Raw genomic sequence first — 26945 nt, forward strand, 5'->3', positions numbered from 1 at the left:
CCAGTCCAAACGACCAGCTGCTTCTAGCCTGTTCTCTACCTACAATAGAAAAATTATGCTTGACGTAGCAAATGATGTGATTTTGAAAAACCGTAGCAATGGCTGTTGCACCCAAAAAGATTCCTGGAAGCTTTACCTATCGCATAGCAAACGAACCCCTTTTAGTTTCAAGTATTTATAACTACTCAGGAATTGTTCAAACTGCGACCTTCTGGGGAATAAGTATGTCCTTTGTGCTGGAAGAAAAAACCTTAAGTCAGCTGTACAAGAAAATTAGCGCAGTCTGCACAAGAAATAAAGCTTCAAGCTTATAAAAGCTTTGTGTGGCCGGTATTAGAATATGATGCGGCTTTATAGGATCATTGGACCCAAACAAACTGGAACAAGAAGAGGTCGAAAACTAAGAGATCCCATTTGTTTGTAACTCTTACAGCTGGGATATATCCCCAAGCGCTCTGCTGCAAAGTACACGCGTTGAGCAGCTTATTATGCCACGTCATCATCACACATTAAAATTATAATGCTTCCAATATTGTAATAAAATACGAATGCCCTCGTAGTGAGAGCTTTTAGGAGCTTCTGGGAATAAATAAATAATAGAGGAAAGTGTATTAGTTGCGGGAATTACTCGACACTGCGCGTTCCTATCATAAAACAAAAATTTGCAGCATTTTTGTATAAAACGAATAACTTTAAGTACTCGTTTTTTTTGCTCCCTCTATTGTGAATAGAATGGCTTGCCTGCAAACGTAGTCAATCGCGAGACAGTGAACTTGTTTCTAAAACACTAAACAAACATAACGCACACCTGCATCTTATATCGCGGGAAGTGTTCTAATATGTTCATGCTTTTGTTGCTTTGTATTCGCTTTTGCACAAAAGAACTATTTTTAACTCAGCTTGCACACTTCTGTCGCAGTGAATTTTTTTGTTCACTTCTGCAACCTCTCTACCCCACTCCTGCCGAAGGCCTGTGAAAAATAATAAAGAATATATATACTATAAGATATGCCTATGTGATGGAAGAACCTGTAAAAGCAACTGCAAGCTCTAAAACGCTAGTTTTTTACATTGTTGCTCACGACGCACAAATTCGGCGGAATAAGCTGGATGGGTCCGGGACGGGAGGGGGAAGGGAGGGGGCGAAGAAACAAAGAACTCGAAATAGCAAAGAAAATCACTTGTGCTGTGCCACAAAATTATAATTATTTGTCACTAACAAGAAAATGTGAACGAACCGTGAACTGAAGTTGCAACCGTCTTGAAGTGAGGTGATACGAGATAATTGCCTGCAACGTCCGCTTATCCCAGATCCCAAGCCTGATAGAAGCAACTTTCCTAACGATTTCAGGCTGGCAAATTTTAAAGCATTTATTTTTCTACGCCCTAATGGCCACAAAATACGCCGATGTAGAGCCAAAAACTCTACTAAAGATAGATGCAAAGTAGCTACGGGCATTTAGATTTCTTTAGAGCCTGGATAAATATAGCAACAAATTCAACAACTTCCAGATCTATGAGAAAAGGCTCGCCTGTAATATAACTCTTGCTTTGAGTGTTTTGAAGACAAATATTGCCACGAGGCAGTTGCAACTTACGACGAAATATATTGAAACCTGTACCTTGCGGGCGGTAATATCTATTTTTTTCAGGCTTGGGGCATGTTTTAACACACGCCCTCTATACCTGAAAAAAAAATTAGCTGAGGTTGACTGCAGGAACACCGCTCATGAAACTGGAAAAAGGACATATCCTGAATTATTCTCTGGGGACTCTCGGGAAGAGCACGTAAAGGTGAACGTAAAAAAAAAAACTCCGTGCTACTCTAGGGTAAAGAAGCTGGAATAAGATGCGTCCTGTGGTGTCACAATCACAGGACGCATCTTACTCCAACTTCTCTTCTCTTGTCACGGCAGGCTGATACTTTGTGGATGCTTTTTTGCATTGTTTTTTTTACCACTCCCTTTTCTTCCAAGCTTTTACATCCCCTCATCTCTTTCCCCCAGTGCAGGGTTGCAAACTGGTTTGATCTAACGATTAACCTCCCAGCCTTTCCTCCACCTCTTCCTCCTCCTGAGAGAAATTTCTATTCTCACTATTTAAGCATGCACAGAAGTACCTATCGTGCAAAGAGCTGTTTAACTCATACACAGTATAGCTAACAAGCTTCCGGTCACTTTTCGCTATAAGATCAGCCAAGCAGCTACGTGGACTACATACAGGCGGTTATTACCAGTGCCTTCAACTCGCGACGAGCTTCTTTTTTTGTGCCGTATAATGGCACAAAAACAAATTGCCGCGTGAAGCCGGCGGAGAATACCCGGCTAGCTAGGCGCAGGTTTCCACCATGGTCGAACGCACCCGGTGCCAGCGCCATGAAGAAAAGCAAGCACTTGATGTGAACAAAACTACACGGCCAAGTAGCCATTTCTCCCGTCCTTTTGAGAGTTCTGCTCTAGAGCGGACAGTAACAGGATTTTTTGAGCTGTCACGAGTGGCACCGCATTTGCGCCTCACAATTCTAGGCTGGCCAGTCTGCCTGCCATACTGACATGAGAACTGTAGCGACGAATTCGATTTCTGCCAGTCACGCCGTTATGACTCACCGCAGGAAGGTACTCTGAAATGGGAACAGTGCTGTGGCAGCCCTTGCATTACATATTTAGTGTTAAAATGCCTAACTGCACCAGAGGGGGGGGGGTTGTCGATATAGCCCCAGAAGTGTTAGAAACGGTTCTGTATGCGAGAGTACTCTCTCGGTTTAAGCGCCATAATCTGTTATGGATTACGGCTTCAGCCTAATCTCTTGTAGCTCAACCTAATAATGGATGATTGTTGACAGTAGTGACTTCTTCGTTGGATGAAAATCACCTGCATGCAATCCCACTCTTCTCAATGCCTTCAGTCCTTTTAAATAGGAACCCCAGTATGTGGCAGGAAATGCGTTCGGGCCCAGCTTGGAAGATTGGGGACAAGACCGCCTTTTTCCTGCTTCGTTTTCAAAGGAAAACCGGTCATTCCTGGCGGATTTAGACCTTATAATTTATTTTTGGTGTCCAGTGTTCTCCGCACAGATAAGCTTGACGTTAATGCCACTGTGCAACCTGCCAAGTCAAAAGCATTAAAACTGATGCCGTACAAGCTTTAGGCAATAACCGTTGGTAAAAAACAACTGCATTGAAAAAACATCTGCGCTGGTAATTTGAAACGTACATAATATAAGGCGTTTCACATACACTTACCTTTCCTTAGAAAGAGACAACTGTTTGAATGGAAATATATATAAGGGCCATCAGAAATGCTTTACGCGTTACTTATCTGAAACATGCAAATCGTAAAAAATTTCATGCATTAATGGCGTTGCTCGCATCCGGAACTGTGATTATTTATTTAAAATACCTTCAGTGCCATAAGGCATTGTAGAGGGGAGTGGTTATACAAAGTAACAAAACATACAAATATGAGTATAATAATACAGAAGGTTGCTGGTTATACAATGTTAGCTAATGCATTCTTGAAATAAACGGCGATCATTAATTAGTGCCATTGGTGCAGAAAGGTGATTCCACTCGTCGGATGTGAGCGGTAAAAACAAATGAAAGTAGGTTTTCGTTCCGCAGAATGGTATTAAAACCTTGTGGGCAGATCCATCCGTCCTGACACGTGCTGTGGGGGTCAAGAATTGTGAAAACGTTTATGAAAAAGGCGAAGACGAAGTGCTCGACGACGAGACGCAAGGAATGGCAGACCGAGATAGCTTTCATGCTGGTTATGCTTGCAGTTTTGTTGTAGTTGTGGAGAATGAATCGAGCAGCTGTATTTTGGACCATCTCAATAGAGTGAGTTAAGTTCTGGAGATAAGGATCCCATATTGATGCTGTGTATTCGAGTTTAGGTGAAATGAGTGTTCTGTACAGTAAAAGCATTAGAGATGAAGGTGCTTTGGCAAAGTTACAGCTAAGATAGCCGAGTGTTTTGTTGGCGTTGTTAACGACATGCGTAACATAAGCAGTCCAAGTAAGGTCATTAGTAATGCGAACACCGAGGTATTTATAAGATTGAACAGAGTCTAAAGACAAGTCTTTAAGGTGATAAGAGGGCAAGTTATCAGTCATTAGAGGCACACGCAAGAATTTGCCCTTGTTTACATTAAAATCCATTAGCCAAGATTTACACCAGGTTGAGATGGAGTCGAGGTCGGATTGAAGCTTCAGCATGTCGCCGTATCATGTTATTTTGCCTGAATATTACGCAGTCGTCGGCAAATAGGTGCCTGTGAGGTGAAATGCCGGAGGGTAGGCAGTTAATGTAAATAAGAAAATGAAGCGGACCGAGCACACAGCGAGGTGAGATCATTAATTGAATACTAACTGTTGACGGTTTGTAAGAAAAGCTTCAAGCCAGGTTCGAATGTTTGGGTACAGGATAAGTTGCTGCAATTTGTATAGTAATAAGGTATGATATTTTATCAAACGTTTTCGCGAAAGCTATGAACAGCCAGTCAGCTAGTTAATTACGATCAAGAATAACATGCAACTTGTCAGAAAAGGATACTAGTTGGTTTTCACACAAATATTATTTTCTGAATCCGCGTTGAAATCGCAAGAAGAGTTCGATTCCAGGAAGTTAGCTAGGTGAGAAAACAGGATGTGTTCCAGAAGTTTACAAGGAATGCTGGTGGCAGAAATTGACCGGTAGTTTAGTGGAGAATACTTGTTACCTGATTTGTGGAGCGGATTCACTTTCCCCACCTACCATGTGGCGGGTAGCGAACCCTGGTCAAGTGACAGCTGAAAATTTTTTCTTAGTATGACGGAGGAATAAACATTTGCATTTTTAGAAACATGGCATTGATTAGATTGCAGCCTGGAGAAGCGGATATTTTTAATGAGTTTATCAGTTTTGCAACTCCATCAAGGCCTATTGTGACAGAGTACATGGGCTTATTATCGAGTGACACTGTGCTGGAAGTGGGGGATTGGCGGTCATAGAAATATTGGAAACGAAATAGTGATTTAACACGGAAGCTTACATTTCAGGGGGAATAGTAGTTCCAGAACGGTCAACAGGAGATATGCTATTGCTATCGGTCGGGTTGAAGGGGCGCCAAAACTTTCGCGGATCAGTGTATAGCATGGATGGAAGAGTAACTTGTAAAAATGTGTTCTTAACCTGTTCTAGCGCTGTAATGTATTCATGTGAAGCAGTTTTTTAAGCATTCCATCGTTCACAAGTAGAAGAACGTTTTGCAAGTTTGTACATATGCTTTTTACTGTTTTACGACCACTGTATATTAGTGTTGTACAGGGCGCTGTGCTGTTAGAGGTAAATATACCTGTTGTTATATACTTATCTGTGAAGTCCTCAGTTTTCACCACGAACAAGTACCAATGCGATTGAGCACTGCGATCGATGAAGCTGTCCAAGAAAGTGCCCAGAAGCACATAGCTCACTATTTATGGCGTAAAAGTTCGCCTTATTGTAGTCATAAATTGTTTTTGTTTTTTGGACATTTTTTGCAGAGAGATGCAAATGCCAAAGGTTATGAGGGTATGGTCGCTCAGGCATGGCAAGTAAGAAAGGTTCGAAGCAAAAGAAGGTTGCGTTGTAAGGACTATGTCAAGCGTAATTGAAACAAAATCTGTAATCCTAGCTGCTTCTATTACAAGTTTTGTAAGAAAGAAGGAAGAGCTTAAGAAAGCCAACAATTTCTTAGAGTTCAGGTGCGCACAACCAGAGCTGAGTTCCCATTCTTTCTCCGGATATTTTCAGTCCTCCGTGAGAAAAGCCTTCTGCATATCCTTCCCAACTGAAAGCATAGAAATTACGCGCACTGTACTCATGTGTCATCTATTGTATTGCGGTGCCTTGGCCTTTTTATACACACCGACAAGAACCGCACTTAATGAGCGGGACTAGCATGGAGCAGGCAGTCGTCTAGGGATATATTAGAGGCTGAGCTCATTGAGCTTGCAGCTGCTGCAGGAACTATTTTTATTTGGCCCTAAGCATTAACTTTTCACAATTTATGGTTCAACGACGTAAATACAATTTCTTTGAAGTCACTCCTTTATTATGTTCTGACTGTGCGTTAGCGTGAACATGCTGCTCTCCATTACAAGACATGTCATCAGGAAAATGTCACGCAATGCTGAGTTGATTTATTTTTTTTGACGGGGAAGCTACTATGCGTATCTGTTTCCAATTTGAATGGCAAGGCAGCTTCTCTCACGTTTAGTATTTGTCGCCATGAAAATGTTGGCTGCGAATGAGGCTCCGTAGGGACTCTTCAAAACATCTTTGCCCAAAGAAGAGCCGTGAATTTAATATTAATAATTGATAATATCGTTATTATAATCTTGACGACTGAGTTGTTCAGGAAAGAAATTTTAAGCATCTTTATTTAGATGGAATTCTTAATCAGTACACGCGAAGATATTTTGAAATATACTCTAATTTAAGAGTACTCATAAGCTGGTTCTTACGGTAGCTCAATGTCCTTCCAGAGACTCATAAGCATGCTTCCCTTTGTTTTCGACTCAATCCTTTCCTTCATGCGATTGACCTGTTCTGGGGTGAAGTGGTTCTTCCAGTCGCCCACGATTCCTTTCCTAACGAAGTCTCCCGTCATCGGTTTCTTCAAGTCGTCCGGCATTTCTGCTGCTGTCTTTTGGTACTTCGAGCTTTGTGCCGCAAACTCCGCTGCTTTCTCCGTCCATTTTCTGAACTCCTCGTTCATACCTTTCATGGTTTTCAAGCTGGTTGTGTTCAAGATCCTTTCCAAAACCTCAGGTCGCTCTCGGAGTTTCTTGCCATAGGTTTCTCCCAGAAACTCCGCGATCTTCAGTACGCCTGCGCGAGGGTCCATTTTAAGGTCTTCGTAGGTTATGATGAGCACGTTTTCGTCATTGATATGCTCATACCAGGAGAGCTGGTGGTCAAAGTAGTCACCGAAGTCAACTTTTCCTTCAATAAACATATCGAAGAACTTGTCAAAAGGCTCTTTCTCGAAGCGGTAGGCAGGAAAGCTTTTTGTGTGGTGGTAGAAGGATACGCAGCAGTCGTAGGGATTCCGAGTGACGTAGATATACTTTGCGTCTGGGGAGTAAGGCTGGTGCTTGTATGGAAGGTGGGTCTTTATAGCTCCAGGACGCGGCATCTTATCCACGGCTTCAGGCCCCAGCATTTCTAGGAAAGGAGCCCTTCGCATGAAGTCATCCATATCCTAAAAACATTGAAATTCTAATGTCAGGATAGAGGTAACATATCCCAAGTAAAAAATAAAACAAAATGACATATACGTACCGCCAATGGGAGACTGGTGAGCATTTTGGACAAACAATATATATGAAGTCCGATTTTTTTTTTGATTACATGCACATCAAGAGCGAATTCAGTGGGCACGTCAATTTACCCTCATTCACATATTACATCTTTTTGCAGCTTCTTCTTCATGCTGAACATGAGAGAGAATTCAACATATGATATCCTATCTGCCGAATGCTTGAATAGTTATTTATTTATTTATTTTAGATAACTCAAAGACCCTTGGGTGAGGGCTTTACATGAGGGGTAATCTTGCGTGTTCTCATCAACTAGACCTAAAGATCAATCTAACTGGCTGGCTTCACACAGGCAGTAGTGACGACTGGATTTCAGAAAAGTTACGAGGATATCTATATTATTAAAGTTAACTATCTGTGCAGAGAGGAACGAATCAAATTTTCTGGCTCAAAGGAGCAATACACCCCTCAGGTTGAATTGTATTTCTTGATGGGAAAATATCAGGACACGTTCACGAGTGATACACAGAAAGACGTCTGAAAATAGAAACTAATGAGAGCGACAGTCATGAATATATGAATAAAAACTTAACAGAATAATTCAGGGATGTCATGCATTACAGGAGGTATTCCACACCTTTGGAGGGATTCCATTGTTGTAGATGGCGTACACGATGTGCTGCATCCACGTGGTACCGCACTTTGGGTAAGACACGATGAAGACGTCTCCTGGCTTTGGCTTGTAAGCAAGAGCCTCCTTCACGATTTGCTCTTGAAATATACAGCTCACGTAGACCCCGTCCACATACCGGTAAACTTCAGAGCTCATGGCCGAAGCTTCTACGGGGAAAAAAAAGACATTCACATGATAACACTTCGCTGTTTAGGAAGTAACCGCGAGGAACATTGCAAGAGAAGTAAAGGGAAAGACTTCAAAGCTCCTGAAACCCAATGCAGGGTGAGGCGGGTGCGAGCACTTTCTACATGCCTATGTAAACATCATTGCTTTGAGACGAATGTGCCAAAAAAGTACATTCAGTACTGGGTTTCAGTGTGAATTTTCTCTGCCTAATCACATTATATAACTGACAGCTACGCTTGCATAATTTTTATAATACCTTTACGCTACAGTGTTCTCCTGAAAGGAAGGCAGTTATATTTGGTGCGAAAAAAATCTGGGTGCGCTGATACCGTACATGGATATGTAAGTGTGAGCAATATAAATAAGGAACTATGTTTCGTAAACATTTTTTTGCTTCTCTTTTAATGTGTTTGTTTTTGGCAGTGCCCGTCTGCAACATTGAGTTTTGTAATATCTTTCACCGACTCAGCTAGCAAAGAAATGAACCAAGGGCACAGTCTAAGGACGAAAATTACTCAGGGAAGAGCAAGAGGAAAAAATATAAAATGTCCCTGCCTGACCGCCTAAATGAAGGAAGTAAAGAGAAGGGGCACCAATATGGCTGGAAGTCTGGATCCCTCTATCCGTGGGAGTGTCGAGACCTGTTTTTTGGGGCGCCTTGGTGGTTGCTTAGCACATTACTCATATGTAACACCATGCTTGGTCTGATTTGGAGATGAGTTTTCATCAAATGCATTAAAATTACGGATATTACGCATGCGCTGGTAAACACTTAAACTTGCACCCACCTCCCCCCCCCCCCCCAAAAAAAAAAAATAATACGAAGAAAATTTAGATATACAATGTTTCGAACCTTCATATCTGTCCCGTTCCTTTAATGCAGCAAAAGCTTCGTGTCAAACTTCTGCCCCTGTCTGCCCCTACTCTCTCTCCCCGGTAGAAGAAACTCTCGTGCATTCTCATTTTCTAAAACAAGTTGTAGGATTGCCAATTCTGAATAGTAGAAACTTAACAAAATGGTATGTACTTCTCATTAAGAGAGCACCAGCAAGATGACGACATATGCGCAAGACAACACAAGCTTTCACTAGAATCATTTTTGTCATGATGAAAAGATTCCTCTACAACCGACTTGTGGGTGATAAATTTACTGGCGCTTGAAAAACACTGACGAATTATACAATGAGCGTTTTTACTGACATTATTGTGTCATTTTAAACACCTTCCGTTGCGACTCCGCGTGATGCGTAGTGAAACTCATTACAGTAATCATTCACGGAACCCGAATTATACGCCATCCTTAAGGAGTGATGATTTATGATACTTCAAGCCAAACGATATGGTGCGGAGCTAACAAATGGTTCCCGTCCTTAGCTGCCTTGGAGCTGGCCCATTCATACTACGAGGAGTAATTTTCCGCGGCTACATTACAGTAAAAGTTTGCAACTCGTAGCAAACCAAGCAACGGTATTTGTAATGCGATCTATTTGTTTAAATAATTATATAGGTATTCGCTTCAACTATGAATTTTGAATATATGGGTTGCCCTTCTGAAATTATGTGCTGCTACTGAATTTCTTTCCGCAGCCATGTAGCTATAGTAAGCTCCAAGCATGTGGATTTTATTGCTTTATTTCGCAATAAACAAATCGGGCTGTTACACGCTTTGTTCTTTTAGGAACATTACTTACTCCATGAGTCATCAGTATCAGTCATTTTGGTTTATTTTTGTGACAATCTTTATAAGACGAGTATCTGTAACGGTCTCAAGGATTTGTTCTCGGTCAGCTTCACTTGCTAATGTGGTTCGTCCTTCAGCTTTATTGCGTTTATTATGTGTATTTCGGGAGTGTATTCTTTTTTCGGTACTGCAATGCGCGGCCCCCCATTTTAGTGCCTAAAATGTCTATTCGTTGCACCCTTCCCCACTCTGAGGCAGTTGGGCGCTGTAGGTCTTAAATAATAAATTATTAAATTTTAATTCTTTGCAGCTTAAAACTCTTATATCCGTATTTGCTACCAGCTTTCTAATTTCTTCTGCAAATAATGACTGTAAGAAACACACATCGAAACGACGTTATCAGCACTCACACAGCGTGGTGCCTGGTTAACGGAACTTCGCACCGTAACTGTAAACGCTGACTCCTTCATGGCAGCAGCAGCCGAACTCTTTAACCCTCTTCATTGATATTTTTCTGCAGCAGTCTATCTAGTCTGTTAAAATGGTAATTAGGCGCAGCACACTGTAATGATTAGTCCTAGATAACACATTCTAAACATTTGTCACCTCTGAGTAAGAGCTTTGTAACGTTGAAGTCATTTCAGCCACGCTCGCAGAAACATCAACTGTTTACCATAAAAATGCGCTCTCAGGTTAAAGAACTGACACAGAAGTAGTTAAGCTGCCCTTTAAATGTCTGCAATTACGTCAGGAGAATCTTTTATACAACGTTCTTACCATGCAGCGCTTCTACTCTGGGTGCAAAGTTTGGTGTATTCCTCCTCTCACTTCGTTCCCGCGCCTTGAATCATTGGTCGATAAATTTATCTACAGTTCACTCACATGCACACCCTACATGGTTCGCCCAGCGCACTTTTTCTGCCGCACTTTTAATCTTGTTGTTCCATTTCTCACATTGTGCACTTTTCTTCACCTGCAAACTCGAGCTACACTTAAAATGGCATCACTGGCTTTCCTTGCGCACCTACCGCCAAAACCTCCTAAATGATCTTCATTCGTATTTCCAGTGGCCGTTGAGACCTTCACGCCTGGTTGCTAAGGGGTTTTGGAAACCATGCACATAATCACTGCCCTTCACGAAGGCTTGATAGTAATTATATTAAAGACATCAAAAAATATCGCGCAACATCAGCTAACGTAACACCTCTCCGAAACAAATAATAACCAGTTCCTCTAAATTAAGGGCGGAGGGGGGGAGCGAGATTCCGCCAGGGCAGGTGAGGGCAGTTCTGTCAGCAACATGAGAAACCAACCTGTCTGCAATATGAGAAACGTTGAAAATCACCCCTTTCATTTGATACATTTTGATCTCAAATAGAAAGCCAATGTTTCTAACCTTAAAACGGGAAAGAAAAATTCTCGATTGTGCCTCTTTCATAAGTTCTGTTATTCGGCTATAGAAGCATTAGTTTTATCAAGAGCGCATCGCTTCTGCAACCGCAAACACCACAAGGTCGTCTACTGTCCCACTGGGAAAACCACAACGCATTTCCGGTAGTTTCTCATTTTCTCATGGCTGGAATTTCCTTTGGAGGGTAATGACTGTCATTGCTTAAGGGAGGAAGTGGCTTTCAGCGAAAACAAGTTTCTTGTCTTTAATAGAATTCTCAAGCACAACAGAAGTAATTTAATGACCTGTCTCGCAAAATTTCATTTCTATATCTCTAGAAAATTGTTCTCGAATATGTGTTCATTTTTTCTTTAACCTTGTGAAAAGGCTCCACAGTTAAAAAAATTTCAAGCCTCTGAGACGGCACTATGGGATTGGCAGTGTCCCTAGTAGCAGCCCTCTGGAGTCCCGTAGTAGCGTCTCTGTGTAATGAAAATAGCTCCATCCACAATAAATTAATCAGTGAAAGCATAAGCAAAACGCCTAAGATGCACGAATGAAGGCCCAAAGTGCGTTCAACCCTACCACTCTGCTGATGAACACATCAACGGCTTAAATACAGCTGTCCTGCGTGCAGTTTAGGTATGCGTGAGTATTGTACATCATTATGCATTCTGTTTCCCTTTCCACAGACATGTCCCAACGGCGCTTGCGTGCTTCCTCTAGAACGACCTCCAGACAGGCAATCGCAGGGAATGCCGGCAGCGTCCCTGAGCGCAATGCAGCAGAGCGTAAGCGTGAGAGAAGCGTGCGGGCAGGGGAACGATTTCACGCACGCATGCACCACTGCGTGGATAACTGCGCAGACCGGCATTGTACTTACTTCCGTGACAGGCCACACAATGGCGGCGGGCCAGCGTGCCGTACCGGATTCAAACAATCCAGTAGTCACGAACACAGGGCGCGTACTCTATATGCGCCACGGCATGCAATGGTGTGAGTTTGGTTGCATTGTCTCTCTACAACAGAGCGCAGGGATGCCAGACGGCCGCTGAAACGCTATTTTTTTATTAGCGACAGCGAAACAATCTGGGAAAAGTCAGGTAAAAGCGGCAACAGAGGTGCTGATAACAATCCGAAAGAAATCATGCATGGCTCTTCAGTGAGGGCATTCCGTAAGTTATCCTTACGCTGATTCCGCCACATCGGCCTCAACGTATCACTGGATTTTGGCGATCGGCTTCCGATTCCAAGGTCGCACGTTAGATCCCAGCTGATGCGGATGTATTTCGATGGATCGAAAATATAGAAACGACCACGTGCTGCAAGCCGTCAGAACTACGGCGCCATAACGCAGATGTTGCGTCGGGGCGCCATCCCACAATTTACAATTCAGTTATAAATCGTGCTACATGACACGTTTGCTGTTTCAGGAACCTCCGGCAAACGCTGTGACGAAAAGTAATCTATTTATGTTGCAGATCACACTATACAGGCAATGCCCGATCAACCAGAAACAAAGAGTTAAAGGAAATAAAAATGTGTTACTTAAATATACAGAGGCGCCGTCTTATCGGAGTCATCAAAGTAAGGGTCCTCATCATTCCGCTATCCTTCATTTAGTTCAACTGATCTAACATTGTTAATATGTTTTGAGAGAAGGAAAAGCGCACTGTCTCGGGTAGCAGGGGTAGTCCAACGGCGCCATGAACAGAAACTGGAAATAAATAATCCTGCCAATTGCTATTTAATATGAAAAGATGTGCAGGTAGTTTCTGAACCCTAAAAAGAAAGCAAAAACCACGTGCTATCCAAAGGGCACGTTTTTCGCAACACTTTTGTGATTTTTTTTTTTCAACCAATTTCACAAAACTCCGTAAGTGCGACCAGCACAAAGAGAGCAATAACACTTAAATGTGCAGTTCCGGTGTAGCTCAACGGTTATAGCATCATAGCCAGTCTCAATCGTTGTCGGAACCTGACATATCCTGTAGCCGCACATTTACAAGACAAAAGTTCACGTCGCCTCTTTCTAGAGAACTAGCGCGGAGAACTAGCGGGCATGAGCGAACAATTACTGTACCCGCGCATCACACGAAACGGCACGCACATGACACGCCATTCTTCATCCCTGGCTCTTCTGTCATATTTTGATAGATTAAAATGGATCTTCCCACTCCTGACATGTTATCAGTATTTGTCCGTGCAATAAATTCCCATCTCTTTCGCTCTGTGTAACTCGGAACGCCGTACGCTGTAACCTTGGACATAAGATGTTAATAGGGTATAATCATTTTATTTTATTTATGTGACTGCTAACTGAACACTGCTAGGTATGCGCTAGGTATTTAGGCAGTAGTGCTGATTAGATAACGAAGGTCAGGCTGTTGCGCAGTGGTGCTGAAGACTGCGTGTTACCTGCGCGAGTGGTCCTTCAAATAAGAGGTTTTCTAGCCGATGCGGGTCACTTTGCATTGCAAGGCCCTAATCAGTGTTTAGGAGAACAATATACTAAAACTGACTAACATGTATTGCGTTTATTTTATTTTTGCAAACAAGAAATAACAGCACTTCTGCGCGAAAACGAAAAAAAGGTGGCCATTACAAACCCGGTTATAAAGAATTGCACGTTGGAGACAGGTTAGGTGAGTATCTCTCTGCGAATAAGAAAAGGTAACCTTTGCGTGGAGAATGCATCTGCTTTCATCCCGCAATTAACGTATAAGGCAGTTAATTATACGAACAAATTTAACGCCTTGGTATTCTAGGACGCATTTCAAAATGCCCCGCGAAATTACTCAACCATTCTCAAGGGCAGGCTGCTGTACTTATATGTCGTCGTACATATCTTGTTACCCGTCATTCCTAGCCACTGTTACTTCACTCTTATGTGCTCAGCATTTCGCTCAGATGGTTCTGGGTTGCCAAGATGCTGAAATAATCTCGTTACTGTAATGGGCGAAAAATTGAGAGAAGTAAATTAATAGAGATGTAGTGTAAGACGTTCAGTATATATCAGTGCACGACGCACTTATGAGCGTTTGGAGGATAATGGTGTATATGCCCAAAATATTTGAGGAGAATTGCATTGTGTGGAGGGCATATAACCATCCATTTTGCGACAGGCGGGCCTTGTGCATCTTGTGCTTATATATTTCTTATAGATAGCTCAAATGCTTTCTTTTTCTGTTTTGCATGTAAACGGCGTTGATGCAAAACAGTGGTTAAAATGCGGAGGCTTCTATTTTGTTCTCGTTGTTTCTTTCAAAAAACAGATTCCTCGTTTTAGTTATACCTTTTTGTACATGTATACACTGGGATTCCAAACCAGTACCGCCAGAAAAGCGACACCTTGGCCAAGGCTGTAGTGATCTGTCTCAGTGCACGCAAGCAGCTGATAACTTCCACTGTACATTGGCACCCCTTGGCTCCAAAAAATATGCGCACTCACGTTGTAAGAAATTTGAGGCTAGAAACCTGCTTGACGAAATCTTCAGATCCTTTCACATTGCAAGAAACGCTTACCGCATTTCAAGGTCCGCGTAGACATAAAAATATACAGAAAAAAGGTCCTCAACGGAGACGAATGGCTTGTTCCCACCTAACCTCTTCGAGGTCACACTAAATGAGGTCAGGCCGTGACGGCGCTCAGGTAGAATACTGCACTCCAAGTCACCGCATACTCCGCACATATAGATGAGCTACTGATAAAGCCCGCGATGTTTCACCTGCTATCCACGCACGCGCGGTGTGGCAGTAGTGCAGATTAGATAAAGTTTTCGGGCTCGAAAGTTAGCACTTAATCCCTCTAATAACGGCCGCAATTGCTACAAATAAACCGCACCTTGTTAACATGCCAGTTACGGTGTTTGTAATTAAAACCTACTGGAGCACCAACCTTGTAGCTTTAACTGTGAGTGTTCCGATGCTTTGGAATGAGTACATTGCTGCCTACTGGATGAACTATCCTTGAGTTTACTTCGCCATTTCCTAGCTGCACCTACGTAACAACCGTGTACCCCGCGAAATGAAGCTGTATTCCGTACGACACATACGGCCCCACCGTTTTCTTGTATGCGATCAGGAACGGCACCCCTTCACAACTTGTTTTACACACTGCGTATTGTAGTGATGTAAACCACCGCAAACATTTCACAAACCACAGGAACACAGCATGCAATTCCTGCACTGTACATTCTAGGGAAATTTCAATTGTACAAAAAAATTATTCACACAGAAAAGTGATTTCAGGTGTTGCCCCCCCCCCCCCCCCCAAAGTAGAATATTCTCTACTAGAAAAGGCCCTTACATACGTGCATTGTTCAGCAAAAGAACAAATTATTGTGAAAACAACAAAAGAAATCGTACAGACCTGTGCCATCAAAACTGAACACACTATATGATATACACTGAATGAACAGATAATATAATACACGAACACAAAGCGAACCGATTGATAGTTGATGCGCTACTTTTGTTTGTACTTGATGCATTTGGACACGGCCACCGGCGGTTTTATCAAGTTCGCCTAAGCTTTGGTCGGGCCGGCAGTATTGACCCGTAACCATTTGAATACTATAGCATCAAAATCGCCAAGTGCTATTATATTATGAAACTGTAAATTAGCGCATGCTTGAAAACAAATACGTTTAGAATACCAGAGTCACAAGCCTCGAACTAAACTTCCAAGACATATGTGACCTGGTTCGCAAAAATAATCCCCGATAAGTGCTTGTAGCGAGATACAGTTATGGCAGACTAAATTCACGCTCTGACAAAATTTCCTTTGCTGATATGTTTACTCCAAAACTTTCTTCGACATTCGGTTTGCAAACAAGCGCAATGGTGCAGACACCTCTAATGAAAAAGTGGGAAATGTTTCCGCCCTGCTGTTTAACCCATCAGCATGTGCTGCACAATTCTACGCGCACAACATTGCTTCCGCTCCGGCGCTTCACACTCCTTGCTGTGTCGCATCTGCTGTTCTCGACCCATGATACAGGTTTCGCCGTGGTTCTGCCTCGCTTACGGCGAGTATATGCCTGGCTGTGCGGACGTCTGCGCCAACTTTGCTTTCCTGTCAACTGTTTGAGCGCTAACAGGTGACGACGCCGGCCCCCTCCTCGCTGCTGGCTCGCTTTTCGCTGCTGGTCTTCCTGCTTTACACACATTTGTCATGATACCAGAGGCCGGATTTCTGCCACCTTTCCGAGATAGGTGCTGCACAGACTTACTCTCAAGCCTCCAACGAGTTCGCGGAACGCTTGGCGTTGCTTTGGCTGCGCCGCCAGCCGTGAGAGGCCTACGTTCGCTGGGTTAGGATAGCGGTGTGTGAGGCGTCATCCTCCCCGCCGCTGCCAGCTAACCGCCTGCTCCAGTACGTCCGCTTGCCGTCATGATCATCATCATCAGTCTGACTACGCCTACTGCAGGACAAAGGCCTCTCCCACACCTCTCCAATTAACCCTGTAATGTTCCATCTGCGGCCACCATATCACCACAAACTTCTTAATGTCATCCGCCCGCCTCCCGCCTAACTTCCTGCCACCCCATGTTACGCTTCCCTTCCTTTGGAAACCAGTAAGTCACCTTAAAACCATCGATTATGTTTCCTCTCGTTACATTTCCTGCCCAAGAATTTTTTTTCTTCTTGGTTTCGACTAGGATGTAATTAACCCACCGTCAAAGCTGCTCGCTGCCGTCATATTCACTGCTGGCCCTCATAAGAGACTGAACATCATCAATCTGGGCCGCAGCTTGGGGCATTCAACGCTTCTCTCAAGCCGCCTATATGTCCTGAAGCAACGAGTGTCCATCGATTTTCTGCGCAGTAGATAAATGCCGGCAGCCGCCCTTTCGCCGTGCCAACAAGGGGTCATTTTTGTGGCGCGTAAGTTATCTCGACAGCGACGGCCCTGGTTCCTTCTATCTTGCTTCATATGCACCTTCCTTGATAAAAAAGACCAACTTATCGACGCCGTATACGGCGGTAAGTCGAGCTGTCCTGTGAAGCGACTGGCTCACATGAACTAAACACCACTCCCATTTCTGTGTGCGGGACATGCTGTGAACGCCGCAAATTATTTTGGTGTGGAATTGAAAGGCTTCATTGTCGCCCCAAGAAGACAATTCACACAAGGGTCACTGTGTAAATATCTGAGAAATTTATTGTTGCATGCGGCTGAAAAAAGCGTACGGCAGTATACTCGTCATTCGTTACGGTAATATTTACTACAACTGGAAGGATGAACACTATATCTGTGGGCCAAACTTTCTCAGGGTATTTACGCCTCATGAAATGAAAACGCTCTCCAGGCAGTGAGCGTGGTGAATATTCACGAAGCCCAGTGGGGCCCATGCATTTCTGTCACGTTGTTACGAACAGCGATCGGAACAAGACCTCCTCTGCACTAATCGATTGCTTTCTTGCATGTCTTTTAAGGTTGCCCCGCGACGCAAATCAATATTGTGAACTTTATTTTTCACATTCATAGTAAAGTACACGGTAATGCCTTAGTGCGCAAGGAGATAGCTGAAATTTTTATTTTATTTTTTTGCAGAAAGCTCTATGACAGGTCGATGGTGTCTAAACGTAGCATCCATTTTCAGCATCGAACAAAGAGTGGCAACCATGCTAAGCGCTGCCAGTTCCAAAATGTGTTATCTTTGAGCGTTCCAAGCTCTTCGCATTGAAAAAGTGTGAAAGGAAGCAGTTTTCTCTTCGTTTCCTGTTTCCGAAGACTTTTCGTTCGTGTGAAAACAGAGACGAGCGTTCGAATTCAAATTGCCGACACCGAGAAGACAGCGAAAGTAAAGTAATAGAGCTGGTGGACACACCCTCGCCAGGAAGGTGAGAGCAAAGCAGAACGGAAGACAGGTTGGGGGAGAGGGAGATGGGCAGGGCTGGTGTCAAATTTCTATTCCTAACGACGCCAACGAAATAACAACGAAGCTTTAAATTTCCCCTGATACGTTAATCGCCCTCTCTCTTACTGTCCTTTGACGCCGAACGACTACGCCGTCAAACTGCGTGCCTGCTGGTTCTTCCACCAAGGAAATTGTAAACAGGCTTCTACCACGTGTGCGCAAGGCATCGTCTTTCGTTTGCATGCTTCGGTTTCAATGATTGCTTTAGAGCTGCAGTCTGGAACGCATGAGGAAACCTTTCACGAGAGAAAAAAATGAAGTTGCAGTGCCCCTTCTCTTTAGCCCTTTCCCCAGTTTTCTTGGTTGCCTTTTACAGTTGTATGGAATGTTGGGAATAGGCCCCTATCGACGCTGCTTTTCATGCATGACCTGCTAGAAAAGGGGCTCTCTCTGCAGCTTGTATTTCCCTCAAAACAGCGTTCTGCCGCTGTCAGCCGACTGGGTACAGATATGTCTTAGCTAATAGATTAGCTAGTGCTACAGATATTTCTACTATGTAGTAGTAGATAATAACCAAGAAAAACTTTTATACTTCAGGAATGCCTATTTCACTGAAAAATGACCTCAATTTGTTGGGGAGCTTGACTCAAGGTACACACGAAGCATATCATATACTTCACGCTTAAAAGTGAACTTGCTTTATTGTGGTTATTTTTTGAAATCTTTCTGTAGCACCATTCTTTGGCATCGTGCCTTGCAATCAGCGGTAGACTATGTCTATAGGCAAAGCCTTTAAATGTGTCCTCCTCGCTTGCAAGGGTGACATCTCTATTTCATTATTTTCGGTATCTCAGGCTGAATGGCCAAAGAGAACGCGGGTCAGGGCGCTCCAATCATTTTGTGAGGAGTCAAGGCGTAGATTACAGTTCTACAGTGGGCCCTTCTTTCTGTGTTAACCAACAATTTTCTTCTGTCAACGCTTTAATCGTCACCATTGCCTACACCATTTTCCGATGAAGGTACATCGCCGCCTGCCTGAGGAAAGGCCCGATTCCCGAAAACGTGAGTGCCTTTTTTGGCCCTGTTTCCCCTACGTGGAGACATATGAAGCGCGTTGGCAAAATTCTGCGATCGGAGCTATGGCGGCAAGTGCGCATTTACCAGGACTGGCTGTCACTTACTTGCTACACCCAGTATCCGCAGTGGCTGGCTGAAACCAAGCTACGCTACATCAGACGTCTCACGTGTCAACTAACTGAGGTGTGTTAGGCGTATTACTTAAGACAAGCTCTCTATGGTCAGGAGAAGACAAAGAAAAAACCAGCTACGGACTAGCACCTTCAGTACCTATTCAAGACCTGGCTGCACTGAATCACCGTATAGCAAAGAAAGCACGAACAGAACCGCGTGAGATGCCTGCTTGAAGGGGCGGACTGTCTGAAGAAAGCTGCTGTTGTATCTAAAAATAATCAATGTGCAACGTCTTTGCAGAAGGTGATCGCACACTTCAAAGAGAATGATTTATCACTTGTACAGGCCGACAAAGAAGGATGATTTGTGGTTCTTCCGCAGGACATGTTTAACGAGAAAGCACATCAGGCAGTGCAAAAAAACTTTACTGCTGAAAACGCCCCCCCCCCCCCTTCCCCCTACTATCGCAAAACAAAAAGTTGCCAACTTCTGCAAGGATGTAGGAAAAGATTTGTTGAGTACCAATATATCCAACTGTAAAGGCAATGCGTTGAAAGTGTTTTTAGTGCCAAGACGCACCAGCCTGAAGTTCCTTTCCGCACCATAGTCACTGAAAAGGGGACTTGGCAGTTGCTGGTTAGCCAGTACCTTCAAAAATCGTTAACAGAATTGACAATCGCTGACCGTTTCCTTATTAAAAATTGTAAGGAAATATTCAATTTTATAAAATATAAACCCAGCATCAGCTATATGTTTTCTGTGGATATAGAAGATCTGTATTATTCAATACCTCACCAAGAGTTGTTCACAGCACTGAAGGATTGCATATACATGAGTGGTGTCGACCCTTTTCAAAATTCAGCTGGCATGTCTGCTGACAATTTTTTGGCGGTTTTAGAATTTTATCTCTAAAGTACTCTTATCGCTTGTAATTACAAGCACTACTTGTACACCAAAGAAACTTGCATTGGGTGATGCGTTGCACCGACTTTAAGCGGTATATTTTTAGCCAGCATTGAACAGATTTTATCTTCAGTTTTTAGCCTGGACGAAGTCACAAAAATATACCGATAGTTGACGATTTTTTGATCATTTTAGACAAGCAGCTCCCTTTACATTACTGAGCTACTGTTAATAACATTTTAGACGCTTTTAAAAAGCATGGGAAGGGACTGACGTTCGCTTGCGAGTTACCGAAGCAAAGGGCCCTTCAGTTTTTAGACATACGTGTCAAGTTTGGTGAGGAACGTGTGTGTTGGGTATATGCTCCACGTGTACAAAAAAAGCTCCTACCGTATGATTCCGCTTATTCAAAGGTCGTAACACGCAGCATTGTAAACCTTTGCCTAGAATCAGCACTGGAGAAATCGTGCGAACACGAAATGGCAAGCAGCTTTAATAGTCAATTGGAAAGATTAGTAGCGTCTGGGTAACCTCAGTAGGTCGTGACGGCGGTTGCCGAGACCTTCCTTAAAAAAGTGAAGAAACACACGAAGAGCCTGAAGACGAGGGAAGATGAAAGGAGCGTGTGACCGGAAGTTGTCCCCTACCCGCATAAAATTTCGCACAACCTGAGGAAGGTTGCGGGCAGGTTTGGGGTGCCTCTCGTTTTTCCGCTACGGAAAAATTATCTAAGCTATGCCCTCGAGTCTCCTGGAAGGAATCCGCCAAAAAAGATTGCGGAACAAATCATGCCAGGGCATGCGTGCGTTGCCAAACAGGAGTGGTTTACGAGGTACCGTTATCTTGCGGGAAAGCCTATGTAGGCCAAACAGGCAGATGCCTGAACGATCGACTCAGGGAGCACCAACTAAATTTACAGAACAGTGAGGACGTGCGCTTAGTTCAGCACTGCAGTTCTTGCAAGTGTTCGCCTCATTTTGAAAGTACTATGGTCCTAGGCAAAGGTAAAGACCAGACCGCACGTCAGCTATTCGAAGCCTTCCATATAAAGAAAAGGGGCAGTGATTGCATTAGCGATACGTCAATTCAGCTGTATAGTTGGGAATGTGCCCTTTTTTCAGCTACAAGATAAGATGTATGATCGGGATGTTGTGATGGCACGCCTTCTTTTTTTCTCTTAACGCGCATGCGCGACGCAGCCTATATATTCCACTTTGATAGCTTGGAATAAAATCAGTTGTGAGTGCAGCGTCTGTGCGTGTCTCTCAGTGTCTATTCTTCTCTTGTGTGCGTTTTTTGCGCTGCTACTATGCCTAAGACAAGTAACCAACTAGCCCAAGAGCTCGTTTTACCCTTTCGGGATTGCACTAGACGACGAGCCATTTACTCTTGTCCAAGTGGTTTTCTATTTGCAGTACCGTTTTCCTACCACCGCGGTGTTGTACCGTTCGTTTCGTTCCTCCATGGTCTGGTGGCGTCTGACTGCGCTTTCTTCAGCGTTTGTAACCGGCGCTCTGGCTTCTTTGCAAATTAATGCAAGTAAAGCAGCAGTCATCGCTCAATCGACGCGCAGATTGCAAGAAGCTGAAGCCTTAGGAATAGGAGGCAGCACCAATTACACGAACTTAATTATGCACTGTGCCCCCAGGAACGATTATACTTTGCATGCACGTTGCCAGAAATTTCTTTCGGGAGGGTCCCGAGGCTGGTGTATAGGGTGAAGCTTAGGGGGGGGGGGGGGGGGGGGGGGGTTGCTGAGCACGATTTCGAGGGGGTGGGGTGGCCAGGTTCCCTCGGTGTCTCTTCAAATACTTGCCTGATACTTCAAGTGGCAGAACAGTGTACTAGTTTCCTAAATTCGCTTCCAATGGTAGAGTACATATGCGCTTGCAAACTATGCTTTCTGGGAAAGTATACAAAGAGTAATGTTTGTGTTAAAAGTGCAAACATTTGAGATTCTCAAACCGGATTTCTGCCAGTGAAGCAGAATAATTTCCCAGGAAATAGTGATAAAATTCATTAGAGCTCGTTGTCGACAGCGAGAAAAAATGCGCTTTTTGAGTGCACTTTGGCTCCGTAGTTCCCGAGGGAAGCGTAGCAGTGAGTCTTGGACACTGTTTAGTGGCTGCTAGCAACCAGCTTTTTATTAAAACACAGCCATGCGACGCATAATACGCACAACGCTGAAATCCCGTAACATGGATGGGTCACTTCTTGCGATATGAAACGCGAGATAGGCAAAATGTTCGGTAGACACGTCTAAGGCAGCGAAACTGTTTTTTCAACACGCTAATTCAACGCATAAAGCGCTGAACGCTTCTGCGCTTTGCACACGCAGCTTCATCGCAACCTTCCGTCGAATTTTGTGCACACGTATTCTCATGGCACACCATCCGAAACCGGCGCAGTAGTCCAGCGAATTCCAACATTAAGAAAGTTAAATGATCCTCTAAGGCAAAAGTCCTGTTCATACCTAGACGATGCACGGACAGAGCTATTAGTCACAATATTCTGGCCAGGATGTACGCGTACATTTTTGCATGACCAGCTGCTCTTATGAAGCAGCTGCACACACCTGCAAGCGAAACAGTGATCCGTCTTGATTACGCCACGCAGCAGGATACCGTGCAATGTTTTATCCAAGGCAGGACTTCCAGTTTCTCTTATCGAATCACCATACTTTTGGCTAGAAAAGTTTTTAAACATATCGAGTTTATATTTATCCTCGCGCAAGCTTAAATTTGGCCGCATTGCAATGCTGCTGTCACTATTAGGCCATGTTCATTCACTTGGCCCGCTTATTTTAATCACGCCGCTAAAGCAATCAAAACGAAGCTTTCAACACAAGCAAGAGAAGCATGCTGGGAAACATCATTGCAAACAAGGGATGCCACTAGCACAGACACCACGGTAACAATCTAAACTTCCCTGCAGAGCTCATAATTGCCAGAAATATTCGCGATTGAACGTTTAGCTCCAAAACATCACTGAACTTTTGTACGCATTGTGCTAGTGTTCTCTCAGCTCGGCCAATATTATTTCCAGAGACTAATTAAGGAAAATATTCTTTGCCAAATTCTACAGCACCATCTCCGGCCTCAGATCTTCCGGTATCTTGAGCCGTTATGTTCAACAGTATATGTGCACAAAGACAGCGGTTTTAACACAGTGAATGTTCGGTGGAGTTATAAATGCAGAGCGAACAGTGCCAAAAGCACTACGACTCACGGCACCCACCTAGTATGTGTGCAGTAGTGTACTCGATGCCTTGCTGGAAACGCCCCCCCCCCCCCCCCCCCCCCGCGTCTGTGTGTTGTAACGTAAAGGGCTCGCAAGCTTTCGCTTCAATGCACAAGCAAAGTGATCTAAACACCTACAATAAACAACAAAACATTCAAAACTGCGGACGGAAACGGAGTTGCCACATACCGGACCGTTGATACCAGCCGTGAAAAGTTGAGCAGTCGGGAAGAAAGCTGTTTGCGCTCTGCGATGCCACCAGAAACGAGCAGCCAGCCAGCTAGACTTTCGCCGACTGGAGGGAGACTCGCACGTTGTTCGCCGGCTTCTCTCTCAATCGGCTTGCGAGAGAGAGCGCCTCACCCTCTTTGTATAAGTGCGCGCTGGTTGCGTGCAGTGGCCATGCAAACATGGCAGCGTAGCGCGCTATCTGCCAGGGGAAAGCAAACCAAAGTGTGCCGCTCCGCTGTCCCAGCAATAGCCCTTGTCGTTGCGGCCACACTGTTATCTCAGCGCGCACGACCGACCATACCAGACTGCAGATGCTTCCGAACCCTTATGCATTTACTCGGTGCTACACCATTAACCAGGACTCTCGGTACGGCTTTTTGCAACAGGGAACTACTTTCAACAGCGCAGAAATAGCCGGCGTGGCACTGAGCCCGTTTCTGACTCGCGCTCTGCAGCGGAGATTGAGGCTGAGCGTTGGTGCCGGGCGTAATCGCTAGGCGCCCTTGATTAGGATCTCCACGCTTGGAGAGGATGTGATGCGAGTGGAAGGACATACACGGCGCGCCGCAACGTGTTGCAATTTCGAGGTGTTTGTTTTGCATGCGACGTGCTATCTGCCGCCCATGTAGCCAGGGCCCACGGCCTTAGTGAAGACAAGCAGCTCGGCCGATATATTCTCTTGACGTCAGCGGGTGCAATCTGTGCTCGACAAGCATAATCGTTTAGGGAACGGATCGCGGGCGCGCGGTGTCAGATGTGCTCAAACGTGAGGATAGGTGTATCAATTTGTTTTGAATTCTGTGGTTTACGTAAGTGCCACCAAATGGGCGGTAGGGCCGACAGCATCCTCAATTTTGAATAAAGATTTAACGTACGTTGTACACCTGGTCATTTCTTTAATAGTATACCGCGCGAGCGTCGACCAAGCTGCTTGTCAGCGCCTCACGACGAAACGGAGCGGCGAAGCCAGCGAGAATAACCGCGTGCGCGCAGGTTCGCCCACGCTACGATAGTCATCTGCTAGGCTCTTCCCCCTATCGCGGTCCAACGCCGGCCGTGTTCTCCTCCTCTCCCCTGGCTGATGACAGCGAAGTCATTCATGGAGAACAAAAAGAGCAGCGAACGACAGGGCGAGCAAATATTTGATAAAGTTTCAGGCACGTCGTCACCTCTTACTCGGCTGCGAAATTCACTAAGAAGGCATCATTGGTGGCAATGCAGCTTTGGTTGTGTATAAAATGCGGTCGCACCTTCGAGTTTTATTCACCATCTGTGAGAATGTGGCATTACATTGACATATTAAAACTAGCTGTTTTCACTTTTGTAGGTATGCCCCTTGCTACACCCAGGTCGTAAAATCGAGCGGTTGCAGGAATGTGAATGTCTGGGGAGATGTCACCAAGGGGAGACTCGAGCCCATATATCGGATTCCCGGTTGCTCCTGCTCGGACGCATACATTGAAGCTCCATCGCCACTTGCTGGATGGCTCTTTCAAGGACGGTTTCTTTTATTTGCAAGAAGACCTTTTCCCTTATCCACACTTCCCCATCTCCGAAGGCTCATCTAGAGCAAGTTGGCGTCATGACACTGCCACGGCCGTCGCAACGAGCCGACCTCAATATAATTCAGAATGTGTGGGGAATAATGAAGAGAAGCCTATCAAGAATGGGCCTGCATCATGCGAATTCCGACTGTCTCTGAGAAGACGTCAAGGGGCAGTGGGAATTGCTTAAAGCCGACCCGGACCTCGTGCTAGCTCTATATGAGTCACTAACCCGACGCATGGCTGGGGCTGTTTAGTCAGATGGCCATTTGCTGCCTTACTGGCTGAGCACGAGTGCGCACAGGCCCGCACGTGCGCTGGAATTCACGCAAACGCCATCACATGGAAGATGTAGAAAGTGCGTCAATAAACAATGCCTAACTGTGCATCATCATCCAACGAGGCGTCTTCTTTTTCGTTTCTGCTTGTTTTGTTCATTGTTTTCCGGCGTATGCGCAAGCACCCATTAAATTCTGGCCAAAAAAAGCGATCTAGCTATGCCGGCCTCTGCAATCTCGTTTCGGCCAGCAATGTCCTTTACCTTGCCCGCAGTCGTGAAGTGATCCACAGCAGCTACAGCAACGATGGCCATATCTTGCGCTGGTGTTCCCTTGCGCTTTAAACATCTGGATGCGTCTCCAATGCGGCCTTCATCACTTAAGGTCTTAATAATCCTGTTAACTGTTGTCTTTCTCACAACAACTTCTCTCCGCTGTCTCCAATGCCACCATACGCAGCCACGTTTCCTCCGAGGAGCGTGGGGGCATTCTGCTTGCTCCTAGACAGCTAGTGAAAAAAATATATATTGCTGATGGCTTAGCTCTGCTTGACTAGGATATACGTAGCGAAAGCGCAGAGAGATCTGGATCGGAAGTGTTAATATATGAAACCCGTACATTTAGTAGATGCGCCTTTATTCATGATGAAACCCTGAGCCGTCATGGCGGAGTGGAAGTGTCTCCGCCTCAAACGCCAAAGGCCCTGGTTCGATTCTCAGCCTCGACACAGGCTTTTCGTTTTATTTAGGAGTGTGCTGGGACTTCAGTGGTTCCCATAGATAGCGCCACTGAATACGTCGGTCAGCGGTTGAGGGCTGGTATGGAAAAGGGCGGGTAAGGGCGGCTCCGCGAATAGGCGCGCGGTCTGACGTGGGCGCGGCGCGGCGAGCGGGCGCGGCGAGCGCTCGGCGTCCGCCAGCTGCAGCCGTTGCTAGGCGACGGCTCTGTGCCTCCTCTTCAGTAGTGCCACAACGAAATCGGAATATCACGGCCAGCGTAGCTTTCGCCACAAAACTCGACGGGCCGACCGCAATTTATAAAGAACCGTAGCTGTGTTGTCACCTACGGTGGCTTCGCAGGGAATTTTACGGCCGAGTACAAGGTAGCGACATGTTTAAAACTTTACTGAAGATTCGCTCACGCTGTCGTTCGCTGCTCTTTTCTTCCTCATGACGCCGCTGTCATCAGCCTGGGGCGAGGGCAAGAACACGGCCGGGGTTGTGTCACGATAGTGGGAGGAGCCTAGCAGACGACAATTGTAGTGCGGGTAAACCTGTGCGCACATTGTTATTCCAGCTCGCGTCGCCACTCTGCGCCGCAATAAGACGCTGACAAGCAGTCTGGTCGATGCTCGCGTGGTACGGCTTAAGAATTTGCCACGTGTACATCACGCGAAACATTCCTGTAAGTCATTTGCAATAAGATCTTCATACTGACATCTTCTCTTCATTGTTCTTATCGGAAATAGGTAATTG

The 26945-nt window shown here is 44.8% G+C and overlaps 1 protein-coding gene across 1 annotated transcript; it reads right to left on the minus strand.

The window, feature by feature from the left end:
- Positions 1-6383: 6383 nt before the first annotated feature.
- On the minus strand, positions 6384-24068 carry LOC144132635 (sulfotransferase ssu-1-like). Its single transcript, XM_077665185.1, has 3 exons — positions 23607-24068; positions 7921-8123; positions 6384-7225 (listed from the first exon to the last, which is right to left on the minus strand). Exons 2-3 carry the CDS (start codon positions 8110-8112, stop codon positions 6482-6484), a joined length of 936 nt encoding a protein of 311 aa, XP_077521311.1. The 5' UTR covers positions 8113-8123; positions 23607-24068; the 3' UTR covers positions 6384-6481.
- Between the last annotated feature and the right edge of the window lie 2877 nt (positions 24069-26945).

Source organism: Amblyomma americanum, chromosome 5 (assembly GCF_052857255.1).
Source record: "Amblyomma americanum isolate KBUSLIRL-KWMA chromosome 5, ASM5285725v1, whole genome shotgun sequence".
In the NCBI taxonomy this organism is placed as follows: Eukaryota; Metazoa; Arthropoda; class Arachnida; order Ixodida; family Ixodidae; genus Amblyomma; species Amblyomma americanum.

Excerpts from the sequence above, each read along its gene's own strand:
- LOC144132635 (XM_077665185.1), bottom strand. The coding sequence starts at position 8,112 with ATGAGCTCTGAAGTTTACCGGTATGTGGACGGGGTCTACGTGAGCTGT. Across the intron at positions 7,226-7,920 it reads ACAATGGAATCCCTCCAAAG|GATATGGATGACTTCATGCG; the intron begins GTGTGGAATACC and ends CAATGTTTTTAG.